At 42.0% G+C, this 14,838-nt stretch overlaps 1 protein-coding gene across 4 annotated transcripts in view; it reads right to left on the bottom strand.

Moving 5' to 3' along the window:
* Nucleotides 1–14,838, bottom strand: part of uvrag (UV radiation resistance associated gene) — a 444,495-nt gene that overhangs the window by 279,476 nt on the left and 150,181 nt on the right. For all 4 annotated transcript variants that reach the window (XM_059963685.1, XM_059963683.1, XM_059963687.1 and 1 more), the window contains one exon: nucleotides 8,025–8,151. In XM_059963685.1, coding sequence (XP_059819668.1) covers nucleotides 8,025–8,151 — 127 coding nt within the window. The remainder of the gene's footprint in view (nucleotides 1–8,024; nucleotides 8,152–14,838) is intronic.

Raw genomic sequence — 14,838 nt, 5'->3', positions numbered from 1 at the left:
GGAAGAAGCTATTCCTAAATCATTTAGTGTGTCTCTTCAGGCTCCTGTACCTCCTCAGATTCAGATTCATTTATTTATCACATGCATATTAAAACATACTGTGAAATGTATTGTTTGCATCAACAACCAGCACACCCAAGGATATGTTGGGGAAGCCCTTAAGTGTCGCCACATATTCCAGTGCCAATACAGTATGTCCACAATCAAGAGAAAATCTGAAGATACTCGAAATCCAAGCAACACACACAAAATGCTGGAGGAACTCAGAAGGTCAAGCAGCATCTATGGAAAAGAGTACAGTCAACACTTCTGACCGAAACTGTACAGCAAGACTGGAGAAAAAACTGCTTGGCAGAACAATGCAAAAAGAAAATACAGTACAAAAAAGGAAAAATTGTATATTTGCAGGAAAGATTCAAAGTCTTTTGTACTAAAAAATTTTGAATTCCTTTAGCTATCCAAAGATTTAACCCTGCAGCCAAATGCTCAGAACAATTTACAGCAATTAAACAACTACAGATAGTCCCAGAGTTACGAATGACCGACTTACAGACAACTCGTACTTACAAACCGAGGAAGGAGAATGCCGTCCGCCATTTTAAGTCTGATTGTGACGCCATCTGCCATTTTAAGTCGTTGCCGTTGACGGTGTGTTGAGTGTTTAACTTTGTATTTGGCTTAAATTTTTCTTAGTAAGATTTACCCTGACCCCGCACCCCCCCACCCCATTCCAGTTGGCAGGTGGCGCAGTGAGATCAGCGCCGGGCTGGAGAACATAGGTTCTCGAGTTCGATCCAGTGAGAGACCACTCCTGTGCCGGGTTGATGTTGATCCAGTGATTCTCGTACCATCCATGCCGGGTTGATGTCGAGTTCGCAACTCAACCTCGTGAAAAAAACACTACCACCTCCAATTTAAATTCCCACGCAGAATATTGTGGAGGATCAAATACCCAAAACTAGCACAGCCCCCACTTGTCTCGTTTAGCCTGCCTCAGTGCAGTGGTCCTTAAGACCCAGTGGACCTCGGGAGCTGGCGGAGCTCAGGACATGCCGCCCACAGTGCTTCTGTTCCATTGACGAGAAGCGATCGCGATTGAAAATAAAGTGGAAATAATAAAGCATTTAGAAAGACGTGAAACGCCATAGGTCATTGGAAAATTGTTAGGTTACAGTTGGTCAATGATCAGAACAATTTTAAAGTATAACGGATAAAGTGAGAATAATGGAGCATGTGAAAGGCCCTGCCCCGATGAAAGCTACAATTATTGCTAAGCAACGCAGTGGTTTAATTATTGGAATACATACATTTCTTAAGTGTTTTATATGCATAGAAAGGTAAAATATATACTATATACTAAGACAAACGTTTGATTAACTGACGTTAAATAATATCTGATGTACTTGTTCCGACTTACGTATAAATCCGACTTAAAGACAGACTCAGGAACGGAATTCGTACGTAACCCGGGGACTGCCTGTAACTCATATGTACTATATGTGCCTTGTGCTCTGTGTGTGACTGTTGGTACAGTATTTCCACCTTGGCCCTGCAGTAACACTGTTTCATCTGGCTGTAGTCATGGGTATTCCTGTATGTTGGAATGACAATTAAACACGAACCAGAGAGCATGCGTGGAAGGTGAAAGTTGTTAATTGCAAAGGAGATGTGGGGGCCAGGTTTTTTTTTACACAGAGTGTGGTGGGTGCCTGGTGAATCTGTGGAATTTGTTGCCACGGGTGGCAGTGGAGGTCAAGTCACTGGGTGTACTTAAGGCAGAGATTGACAGGTATCTGAGTAGCCAGGGCATCAAAGGTTATGAGGGGAGTGGGACTAAATGGGAGAATAGATCAGCTCATGATAAAATGGCAGAGCAGACTCGATTGGGCCAAATGGCCGACTTCTGCTCCTTTGTCTTATGGTCTTATGGGATGCACTGCCAGGATTGATGGTAGAGGCAGGTACATTAGGGACTTTTAAGAGACTTTCAGATAGGCACATGAATGTGAGGAAAACATAAAGAAATGGACATTGTGTAGGCAGAGAAGATTAGATTAGTTGGTCAGCACAACATTATAAGCTGAAGGGTCTGTTCCTGTGCTGTACTGTTCCATGTCCTACAGACCAGTAAATTCCTTAGCCAGACTACCATCTACAATCTCCTGTCTCCAGCAAGTTCTGAATGCTTGCAACTCTTAACTAATTGCATGAATGCCACAAATCTGATTATGTACTTGGATACTGGCAACACAGGGCCTTAACATTATTTATCTAGCAAGGTCTAATCTGGTGAAGTTATGCCAAACCTTCACTAGCTGTCAGTCTATCAGAAGGACAAAACATACTTCACAAATGTTTCCGACTGTATCACAAATGTGCAAGTTGATAAATTAAATCAAAGTATAAATGTTTTTATCAAAGTACTTACCATAAATTAAAAAAGCAAAGCTTCCTTTTGTTAACTTTGTAAAAGCAGCCATTGTACCAAAGTGACTGGAGCTGTGGAGGGAAGACACAGTCGATGCTACTACAGTTCAGGGTTCAATTCCAACACCGTCTATAAGGAATGTGTACATTCTCGCCATGACTGCATGGGTTTCCTCTGAGTGCTCCTGTTTCTTCTCACAATCCAAAGACATACCAATTAGTAGGTTAATTGGTCAGTGTAAATTGCCCTGTGAGTAGGCATGGGTTAAGTAAGTGGGTTGGTGGGCAGTGTGGCTCTTTGGGCCAGTTCCGCATTATATCATTAAAAAAAATAAAACGAAATAAAAGAAGCAACTTTCCATTCTGACTATAAGTTACTGTTAGATTGATGTTTCTTGGCATCAAAACCTCCACCATATATTTCCAGCGCTCTATTCAATTGGGATCGAAAAGAAAAACCAAAACTGCTGACAAGTCAATGGTCCCGTATTTTCTCCATACCTGAACAGAGATAGGAAATCCGACTAAAGGACTTGTGATGATTTGCATGCTAAATTTAGCTTTCCTCTTTTATGTTCTTATGTGATAAACAGTCCACTTAACACGAATGTGTAAATTGTTAGGATGATTTCAGGAGCATTTGCAGGACAAGTTGTTGTTTATATTCACCCTCTTCAGTTCTTGCAACTTTTCGATACACTCAGTGGCCACTTTATTACGTACACCCTTAAACCTGCTTGTTAATGCAAATATCTAATCACCAATCATATGGCACAACTCAATGCGTAGATGAAAGTCGAGAGGTTCAGTTGTTGTTCAGACCAAACATTAGAATGGGGAAGAAATGTGATCTAAATGACTTTAACCATTGAATGACTGTTGCTGCCAGATGGGGTGATTTGAGTATCTCAAAAACTGCTGATCTCCTGGGATACTTACGTACAACAGACTTGAGAGTGTACAGAGAATAGAATGAAAAACAAAAAAAAACATCTTATGAGTGAAAACACCTTGTAAATGAGAAAGATCAGATGAGAATGACCAGTTTGGTTCAAGCTGACAAGAAGGCAGCAGTAACTCAAATAACCATTGTTACAACATTGGTGTGTGAGCAGCGCACAACACCTCAAACCTTGAAGTGGATAGGCCACAACAGCAGAAGACCAGAGAAATGCATGAGGTGGCCACAGAATGCATAGTATTATCATTCAGAGAATATTGATATAAGTGTGTTACAGGTAAGTACAGCATTCCCAAACTGGAACTGTTCCAACTACAGTAATTCTATCTAGTTCACCTCCTCCCTAATCCATTTGTTACTCTGCAATATACTGACAAAACCAATTTCCTTTCTTCCTCAAGGCGATTTTATCTTACTTTGATAATGAAGAGCTGACATCTGATACTAACTTGATGACAGCAAAGTGCCTTTTTAAAGACAAAAGAAAACCAGATAAATAATGAAATAGCTAAAAAAAACCTCAAAAACAGAGGGACTGTACACAGTTGTTTCCCCTTATCCCATTGAAAACAAGATCGAGCCGTCTTCTATCCCAATGCATATGGATTGTAAAACCTTACAAAAAACCTCTTAGAAACACCATCTCTTGGGGCACAAAATCATTGTTTCAATTTTGTTCATTATTTCCTTCAAATATGGTCATTACAGCCCTCAAGATTTTGTTTTTTGAAGAAACTAAAACCATTTGCACAATCGCGTGAAATGCTTTATAAAGGTAATTATAAGTTGTAAGTGTCAATGGTTGCAACTCACACATATTAAACATAATACCTTAGGCTGATTTATGAGAATTAATGATCTCAATTACATTTTAATTCAACTCACTAGAGAGGGCTTTGTGTTAGGAATTTCACCAATTTTAACTAAATATATTCCAGTGATATCTACATTAATAGCAACTTGTCACACTGAAGGATTTGACTCCTATCCAAATTGAGAAAATGTGGGATTTCCAACAATTATCATCTTCAGTTACTTAATAATTTCATGCTAACCAGCTACAGTCTAGGCCAATTTCAACTTCCACACTTTTCTAATATGTACTCGACACACAGTGCTCAACACAGAACTGAGAATGAGTGATAGCACTGGAGACAAACTTTTCCAGATGCTGTGTAAAACAAAATAAAGTTAATTTAAATCAAATTGGTCCCAAATCTTAATGGGCAAATGCAAATATCTGATGTCTCAGAACGACAGCTTAAAACTCTGTTGTTGACAACAGTTAGATCTTGAATATGAATCAGAAAAGAAATTTATCTACTGATTGTCATGACAACGAGGACACCATTTTTAGGGCACTCTTTGATATGGGGTACTGCAGATGCTGGAAATCTAAAGCAATACACATATCTTGCTGGAGGAACTCAGCAGGTCAGGCAGCATCTATGGATGGAAATAAACAGTGATGTTTCAGGCTGAGACCCTTCATCAAGATTCTCTTTATACCTCTTGGCAGATGTTGTCTGACCTACTGAGTTTCTCAAGCATCTGCGTAATCTCTTATGTTTACAAGACCACATTTTTCTCCCATGAATCAATTAAATTAGCAAAAACTATAGATGATCTCATGTTCAGTCCCATCTGCTCAGACAATAGCTACTATTTTCACTCAAACATTTAACATGAATGTTTTATCTTCTGCATTGTAAAATGCAACAGGAGAATGAGAAGTAAATTGATAGACGTGTACAAGATGATAAAATGCATAGATGGAGAAGTGAGCCACAGACATTTTCCCAGGGTAGAAATGGCCAATACCAGGGGCATAATTTTATGGTGAATGGAGGGATGTAGGGATGTCAGGTGTAAGATTAACATGTATGTGGGCTTATTGAACAGACAGACAGACAGACATACTTTATTGATCCCGAGGGAAACTGGGTTTCGTTACAGTTGCACCAACCAAGAATAGCATAGAAATATTGCAATATAAAACCATAAATAACTAAATAATAATAAGAAAATTATTCCGAGTGGAAGTAAGTCCAGGACCAGCCTATTGGCTCAGGGTGTCTGACACTCTGAGGGAAGAGATGTGAAATTTGATGGCCACAGGCAGGAACAACTTCCTATGACGCTCAGTGTTGTAACTTGGTGGAATGAGTCTCTGGCTGAATGTACTCCTGTGCCTAACCAGTACATTACGGAGTGGATGGGAGACATTGTCCAAGATGGCATGCAACTTGGACAGCATCCGCTTTTCAGACACCACCGTCAGAGAGTCCAGATCCACCCCCACAACATCACTAGCCTTACGAATGAGTTTGTTGATTCTGTTGGTGTCCGCTACCCTCAGCTTGTTGCCCCAGCACACAACAGCAAACATGATAGCACTGGCCACCACAGACTCGTAGGACACCCTCAGCATCGTTCGGCAGATGTTAAACTTACTCAGGAAGTAGAGACAGCACTGACCCTTCTTGTATACAGCCTCAGTGTTCTTTGACCAGTCCAGTTTATTGTCCATTCGTATCCCCAGGTATTTGTAATCCTCCACCATGTCCACACTGACCCCTTGGATGGAAACAGGGGTCACCAGTGCCTTAGCTCTCCTCATGCCCACCACCAGCTCCTTAGTCTTTTTCACATTAAACTGCAGATGATTCTGCTCACACCATGTGACAAAGTTTCCCACTGTAGCCCTGTACTCAGCCTCATCTCCATTGCTGATGCGTCCAACTACGGCAGAGTCATCAGAAAACTTCTGAAGATGGCAAGACTCTGTGCAGTAGTTGAAGTCCGAGGTGTAGATGGTGAAGAGAAAGGGAGACAGGACAGTCCCCTGTGGAGCCCCAGTGCTGCTGACCACTCTGTCTGACACACAGTGTTGCAAGCGCACTTACTGTGGTCTGTCAGTCAGGTAATCAATAATCCATGACACCAGGGAATCACTGTCAGCTTCTCACCCAGCAGAGCAGGGCAGATGGTGTTGAACACACTGGAGAAGTCAAAAAACATGACCCTCACAGTGCTCGCCGGCTTGTCCAGGTGGGCGTAGACATGGTTCAGCAGTAGACGATGGCATCCTCAACTCCTAGTCGGGGCTGGTAGGCAAACTGGAAAGGGTCTAAGTGTGGCCTAACCATAGGCCGGAGCTGCTCTAGAACAAGTCTCTCCAGGGTCTTCATGATGCGGGACGTCAATGCCACCGGTCTGTAGTCATTGGAGTCACTGGGGCACGGCGTCTTCGGTACAGGGACAAGGCAAGACATCTTCCACAGCAAAGGAACCTTCTGGAGACTCAGGCTCAGGTTGAAGACATGGTGAAGTACTCCACATAGGTGGTGGGCACAGGCTTTGAGCACCCTGGGGCTGACACCATCCAGGCCTACAGCCTTGCTTAGGTGGAGACATTTCAGCTGTCTTCTCACCTGTTCAGCTGTGAAGCCCACCGTGGTGGTTTCAGGTGGGGGAGGGGTGTATTCATGTGAGCGGGGGGGGGGGGGGCTGTGAGGAGGGGTAGGAGGGGAGAGTGGAGTATGTGTTGGTTGGGGGCTGACAACAGAGGAATCATGTGGGGGATGGGCAGGGGCCACAGTGTCAAATCTGTTGAAGAACAGGTCAAGTTCGTTGGCCCTGTCCACACTGCCTACAGCTCCTCTGTTGCTAGTTTGCTGGAACCCAGTGATGGTCCATATCACACTCCAGACCTCTCTCATGTTGTTCTGTTGGAATTTCCACTCAAGCTTCCTCCTATACCTGTCTTTAGCCTCCCTGATCTTGGCTTTCAGGTCCCTCTGTATTGTCCTCAGCTCCTCCCTATTTCCATCTCTAAACGCCCTCTTTTCAGTGTTCAGGATGTCCTTAATGTCCTTTGTTACCCATGGCTTGTTATTTGAATAACAAAGGACAGTTCTTGCTGGAACATTGCAGTCCACACAGAAGTTGATGTAACCAGTGATGCACTGTGTGAGCCCATCAATGTCCTCTCCATGTGGCTCACAGAGTGCCTGCCAGTCTGTCACCTCAAAATAACTCTGGAGTGTCTCCCTCCCTCCGACCATTTCCTCATTGTCCTCGAGGTTGCAGGTTTACTCTTCACTAGAGGCACGTAGCAGGGTTTGAGATGCACCAGGTTGTGATCTGACCTTCCCAGTGGGGAAGCCATCAAGGGTGGTGGTAGAATCAAATACATCAGGACATATAAGAGACTCTTAGACTGGCACATGGATGGAAAAAAAATGGAGGGCTATGTAGGAAAGAAGGGCAAGATTGTCCTTAGAGTAGGTTATAAAGTTGGCACAACATCGTGGACCATAGGGGCATGTACTGTGCTGTTGTACTCATTGACCTGTATTGGAGAGGTTCTTAGATAGGCACATGGATGAAAGAAAAATGATTGCTATGTGAGAGAAAAGAGTTAGATTGATACTGGAGTATTTTAACAATTCAGGACAACATCATCGGCCAAAGGGCCTACTGTATATTGTGCTTACTGCTCTATGTTTTATGAAACTATAAAAAATGCTCAAAGTTTGTCTTCACCTGACACACATCAATATTACAGGAATTGTAGCTTTGCCAATATCATAAACAAAATAAATCCAGGTACTTCTGTAAAATATAGGCTCACCCTTGTCATGGAATGCAATCAGTTCTTTTTGCAACATCTCCAGCTCACGGCCCAGTGCCTTCTCCTGTCTCTCGAGTTCATTTCGAAGCACCAAGATCTTCAGCTGTAAATGCTCCTGCTCCTTCTTCTAATGGGAAGAGAACAATGAAACCCTTTTACTTCCATCAATCACCACCTTAGCTCATCAAAATTTCCATACTTGAATGCAGATAGCCACGCTAGAAATTGACCATAAGACACAGGAGCAGAATTAGGCCATTCAGCTCACCAAGTATGTTCTGCCATTCCACTATGGGTGACTTATCATCCCACTCAACTTTATTCTCTCACCTTCTCCCCATTACCATCAATTCTCTTAACTAATTAAGACCTATCAACCTCTGCTTCAAGCATACTCAATGACTTGGCCTTCACAGCAGTCAGTGGCAATAAATTCCACAAATTCACCACCTTCTGGCTGAAAAAAATCCCCCTCATTCTGTTTTAACAGGACATCCTTCTTTTCCAAGGTTGTGCCTTCTGGTACCAGACTCTCCCACTATAGGAAACATCCTCTCCACATCCACTCTAACTAAGCCTTTCATGAATGAACCCCCTTCATTCTTCTAAATTCCAGCGAGCACATGCCCAGAGTCACTAAATAGTCTTCATAAGTTAACCCTTTCATTCTTGGAATTATTCTCATGAACATCCTCTAACTTACATATGGAGATCACAGTCCTTGAATTTTGCAACGAAAGTATGACAATTTTGGCACACCAACCCTCTCACCAACGTGCCAATTTATGAGTGATAATTCAAAGAAAGATTTCAGTTATCCCCACTGGTATAGATTGAAACAAAGGGTTCTTTAAAAAATTCTTTGGGTTCCTTCATAGTACTAATCAAAAGTATTATCAAAAATATTAGGCAAAGGCAATTACAAGAATAAGTTTCAGAACCCTTCGCAATTACCTCATTTTCAGCATTAAATACTCATAAAATGAGGTTGAATCTTCATCTAAATCACAATAATAGACAAACACATTCTGCCTAAACTAATTACACTCAAACAATTGTAGTTTTCATGTCTTTTTTGAACACATTGTTTAATCATTCACAGTCCAAACTGGATAAAGTATCTGAACCCTAGTACTTGATGAATGGTAGACCTCCTTTAACATCAGTAATCTCCACAAAATGTTTCCTGTAGCTGCTGATGAGATTTGCACAGGAGCAAGGGGGAGTTTTAGACCATCCCTCCATACAAAACTGTTTCAGATCATCAATATTTCTGGGATACCTTGCATGAACAAAACTGTTAAGGTCATGCCACAGTATCTCAATTGGGTTAAAGTCTGGATTCTGACTTGGCCATTCCAAAACACAAGTTTTCTTCTTTTTAAACCATTCTCTTGTTGATTTACTCGTGTTTCGGATCATTGTCTTGTTGCATCATCCAACTTGCATTAAGCTTCAGGTGACAGACCACTAACTTGACATTCTTCTGTAAAATGTCAATACAATTTTGAATTCATGGTTCCCTCAAAGACTGCAAGCTGACCAGGCACTGAGGCAGCAAAGCAGCCCAAAGCCTTGATGCCCTTTCCACCATGCTTTACAGCTGAAATGAGGTTTTGCTTTTGGTGTGCCGTGCTCTTTTTCCTCCAAACATAGCGGTCTGCATTTCTGCCAAGAAGTTCAACTTTTGTCTCATCTGTCCACAGAACATTGTCCCAGAAGCATTGTGGAACATCCAGGTGGCCTTTTGCAAACTTGAGGTGTGCAACAATTTTTTTTATATATGCAGAGAGGTTGTTTACTCTGTGATGTCATTCCATGAACACCATTCTTTTTCAGAGTTTTTTCATAGTGGACACATGAAAGAGACTTTAACAAGTTCTATAAAGATTTCTACAGGTCTTTTGTTGTTACCCTTGGGTTCTTTTTCCCCTCCTTCAGCATTGCATGTTGAGCTCTTGGTGTTATCTTTACAGGATGCCCACTCCTAGGGAGAGTACTAACAGTAATGAATTTCCACCATTTGTAGACAATTTCTCTTACTATGGACTGATGAACACGCAGGTCTTTAGAAGTGCTTTTGCAGCCTTTTCCAGCTTTATGCATTTTACAATCCTTAAGAGTTCTCCCAAATAAGCAGCTGGCCTGATTAACCAATGATCCAATCAACCAGAATCCAGTGTATATTGCCACCGTTAGTCTATAAACCACTCCAACATGTTTGATGTCCATCATCTCTTCTTCCCCCAAGCACTGTACAGCAGTCACAAAACAAACTTCATGTCATCTAAGATAATGATAACAAAACTGATTGATTTTATTTCCTTTATGCTTTGTGGTCTGGCAGTTATTGCATTTGCCTCATACAGGAAAGGTCCCCATTTTGATTCTGGGCAAAAACACATTTTACATTTGAACAAAGAGGGATTAGAGGGATATAGACTATGTGCAGGCAGACAGGATTACATTAGATTGACATCAAAGTTAGTACAGACATGTTCTATCCTTGGATAGGATCTCAGAATCAAGTTTATTAGCATTGACATATGTCATGCTCTGTAGCAGAACAGTGCAAGACATAAAAGCATTTCTACAACACAATACAAAAGAGGAATAGTGAGGTAGTGTTCATGGTTTCATGGACCCTTCAGTAATCTGATGGTGGAGAAGAAGCTGTTCCTAAAACATTGAGTATTCATCTTCAGGCTCCTGTACTGTTTCCCTGATGGTAGTAACAGGAAGAGGACATGTCCTAGATGGTGACGGTCCTTTCCATTTGTAATCATAAACACACAGAAAATGCTGGGGGACCTAGCAGGTCAGGCAGCATCTGAGGAAATGAATAAACAGTCGACGTTTCAGGCTGAGATCCTTATTTAGGACTGTTAAGGAAGTGGGAAAATGCCAGAATAAAAAGGTGGGTGGAAGACTAGCTAGAAGGTGACAGAAGAAGCCAGGTGGGTGGGAAAGGTAAAGAATTGGAGAAGAAGGAATCTGACAAGAGAGGAGAGTGAACCATAGGAAAAAGGGAAGAAGGAGGGGCACCAGGGGGAAGTGATAGGTAGGTGAGAAGAGATAAGAGGCTAAAGGGGGAAATAGAAGTGGGAAGCAGGAGGTAAAAAAAAAATAACAGAAGGACAAAATGGTTTTTCATGCCATCAAGTTGGAGGCTAATTAGATGGATTTGAGGTGTTACTATGAGATGGCCTCATTATAAAGAGGAGGCCAAGGACCAAATTCTCAAAATGGGAACGGAGACAGGAATTATAACGATTGGCCATGAGGGATTTCCACTTTTGGAGGATGGAGCAGAGTTGCTTGACAAAAGGGTTGCCCAATTTATGTTGGGTCTCACCAACGTACAGGAAACTGCATCAGGAGCACCAGATACAGTAAAAGACACCAAGAGATTCGCAGGTGAAGAGTTGCCTCACCTGGAGGGACTGTTTGGGGCCCTGAATGGAGGTGGGGGGGTAAGGTAAATAAGCAGGTGTAGCATTTCCATCACTTGCAAAGATATGCACCAAGAGGGAGATTAGTGGGGAACGAAGAATGGACAAGGGAATCACAGAGAGAGAGATCCCTGTGGAAAGCGGACAGTGGGGTGGGGTGGGGGGAGGTGAAGGTGTGTCTGTTGGTAAGATCCCATTGAAAATAGCTGAAGTTGCAGTGAATGACCTGTTGGATACATGAGGTAGTAGGTGAGGACAAGAAGAACTCTATCCCTGTTAAGGTGGCAGGAAAATAGGGTGAGCGCTAATGTTCAGGAAATGGAGAAGTGGATGAGGGCAGCATCAATGGGGGAGGAAGGGAAACCCCATTTTTTTTGAAGGAGGAGGACATCTCTGCTGTGCTGGAAAGGAAAGCCACATCCAGGGAACAGATGAGACAGAGATGAAGAAACTGAGAAATGGGAATAAGAGTTTTTACAAAAGACAGAATAGGAGGAGGTATAGTCAAAATATCCATGGGAATCAGCAGGGTTATAAAAGATGTCGGTCGATAGTTTGTCTCCAGAGGTGGAAACAGAGAGATCAAGAAATGGGAAAGAGTTGTCAGAAATGGACCAAGTGAACTTAAGTGCAGGGTGGAAGATAGAGGCAAAGTTGATGAGATTGATGAACACAGCATGAGTGCATGAAGTCGCACCTAGAGAGCTGGAGCCCGTGCAGGTGCCCATGGCTACCCCTCAGGGTTTTAAGAAAGTGGGAGGAGCCAAAGAAAAATTTATTAACGGTGGGGACCAGTTTTGCCAGATGGAAGAGGGTGGTGATGGAGGGGAACTGGTTGGGTCTTTTGTTGAAAAAGAAGCAGAGAGCTACAAGGTCTTCTTGACAGGGTTAGAAGTGATTAGGGACTTAACATTCATGGTGAAAATGAGGTGGTCAGGGCCAGGGAATTGAAAGTTATTGAGGAAATCAAGAGCATGTGAAATGTTACGGATGTGTCATGGGAATGGAGACAGAATGGAGTTCAAGTACACAGATACAAGTTTAATGGAGCAGGAACAGGAGGAGACAATGAGCCTACCCAGACAGTCAGATTTGTGGATCTTGGGTTGGAGGTAGAAACGAGAAGTGCGGGGTAAGGGAACTATGAGTTTGGAAGCTACGGATGGGAGTTTTCCAGAGCTCTTGATGGTGTCGATGAAAAAACATATCTCATGCTTTCTTAAAATAATTCATCAAAACACTTGCCTTCCCAAGGACTATTTCATAATCAAAAGAAACTCTGAATTTCTATTGAGTCATGAACAGATAAACAGATTGTAATAATGCAGATATTCATATGTATGGTCCTAAGGGTGGCCATTTATTTGGATGGGCTGAGGCCAGTTACACAATGAATCAGATGTCTCTGATTGCAGTTTTTAAAATTAAAGATTAGCTTTATTTGTCACATGCTTACAGTCAAATGAGTGTCAACTGCCAACACAGTCCAAGGTTATGCTGGGGGAGCCTGGAGGTGTTGCCATGCTTACAACACCGATATAGCATGCCCACAACTTACTAACCCTATCCCGCACCTCTTGGCAATGTGGGTGAAAACCCATGTAGTAACATGGAACACATAAAAATCCCTTACAGACCGCGGCAGAAATCGAACCCAGATCGGTGATCGCTGATCTGTAAAACTCTTGTGAGAGTTGCTACACTATCATGCCGCTCTTTCTTAAAATAATTCATCAAAATATCTCAAACAAGAGAGAATCAGAAGATGTTGTAAATCTGAAGGGCTTCGATCTGAAATGTCGACTGCACTCTTCTCCATAGATGCTGTCTGGCCTGCTGAGTTTTTCCAGCATTTTGTGTGTGTTTCAACAAAGTATATTTTGTCTTCCCGAGGACAATTTTAGAATCAAAATCTGTAAGAATCTCTGAATTTCCTCTGGAGTCATGGAAAAATTAACAAAGATTCGAATAACGCAGTCATTCGTATGTATGGTTCTAAACTTGAAAACACATGAGCAGAGAAAACAGTCTCTGTAATTTTCCAACCGCAAGGGATTCTAACATTGCTGGAAATCCAGAGAAACATAAACAACTGCATCACTGTCTGGTATGGGGGTGGGTGGGAAGAGGGCCTACACAAGATCGAAAAAAGCTACAGAGAGTTGCAAACTTAAGTCAGCTCCATCATGGGTACTAGCCTCTGTAGCATCCAGGGCATCTTCAAGGAGTGATGCCTCAAAAAGGAAACATCCATCATTAAGGACCCCCATCACCCAAGCCATGCCCTCTTCTCATTGCTACCATGAGGGAGGTGATACAGGAGCCCGAAGGTACATACTCAATGCTTCAGGAACAGGTTTTTCCCCTCTGCTGGCAGATTTCTGAATGGATATTTAACCCATAAACACTATCTCACTACTTCTTTTTCTCTTTTTACACTACTTATTTAACTTTTTTTAATATATATACTTACTGTAATTTAGTTTTATTACGTAATTCAACGTAGTGCTATCGCATAACAACAAATTTCACGACATATGCCAGTAACATTAAACCTAATTCTGAAAATGATGGAGGAACTCAGCAGGTAGATCAACATCCATGGAAAGGAAAAAAGACCATTTCAAGCCGAGACCCTTCAGTAAATTTGGCCATTTTATTTGGATGGGCTGAGGCCAGTTTCCTGATGAATCTGATGGCTCTGGCTGCATTTGAGACATCAATCCTAATAAACACTGGTTCAAATGTTAAACTTACAAGAAAAGATCAAGGGTATAAGAACAAAGTCACCATTTGAATGATAAGCAGTGAGATAGGAAGTGACTATTGTTTGACAGTAATTGTGTATCAGTAAACAGCCAAAGAAAACGCGAAAGAAATGAAAAGCTAAAGGTCTTTGTCCGGATGTTTGAAGTTTTCATCAAAATAGACAAAATAATGGAACAATTACAGACAAATGGGTTTGATCTAATGACCATGATAAGTACAATTATACCATGATAATGACTTGGAATTAAATATTCCAGGGCACTTAATGCTCAGAAAGGGCAGGCGAAGGAGAGAAGAATGCTATCTCAAATAATAAAAGGAATTGGAGAGTAAGGATATTAAGATCCTTTGTACTTGGCGAGAGTTTTCCTCCATTCGTCTGGTTGCTTTGTACATTCAACCCCAGCAAACACTCAGCTGGCACTGGAGCAACTGAGCACCATGATTGACAATTACAAAGAAGGCATGATAACAGCTACATTTCAGGAGTTCGAGAAGGCTTGGTATGTCACCAAAGACAGTCACGAAGGTATACTACTGCACCATGGAGAGTATTCCACATGGTTGCATCACCATCTGGTATGGAAGGGTCA

This window comes from Hypanus sabinus, chromosome 3 (assembly GCF_030144855.1).
Source record: "Hypanus sabinus isolate sHypSab1 chromosome 3, sHypSab1.hap1, whole genome shotgun sequence".
NCBI classification, from domain to species: Eukaryota; Metazoa; Chordata; class Chondrichthyes; order Myliobatiformes; family Dasyatidae; genus Hypanus; species Hypanus sabinus.
Note: the sequence above shows the minus strand (reverse complement) of the source record. Positions and strands in the feature narration are given on the sequence as shown.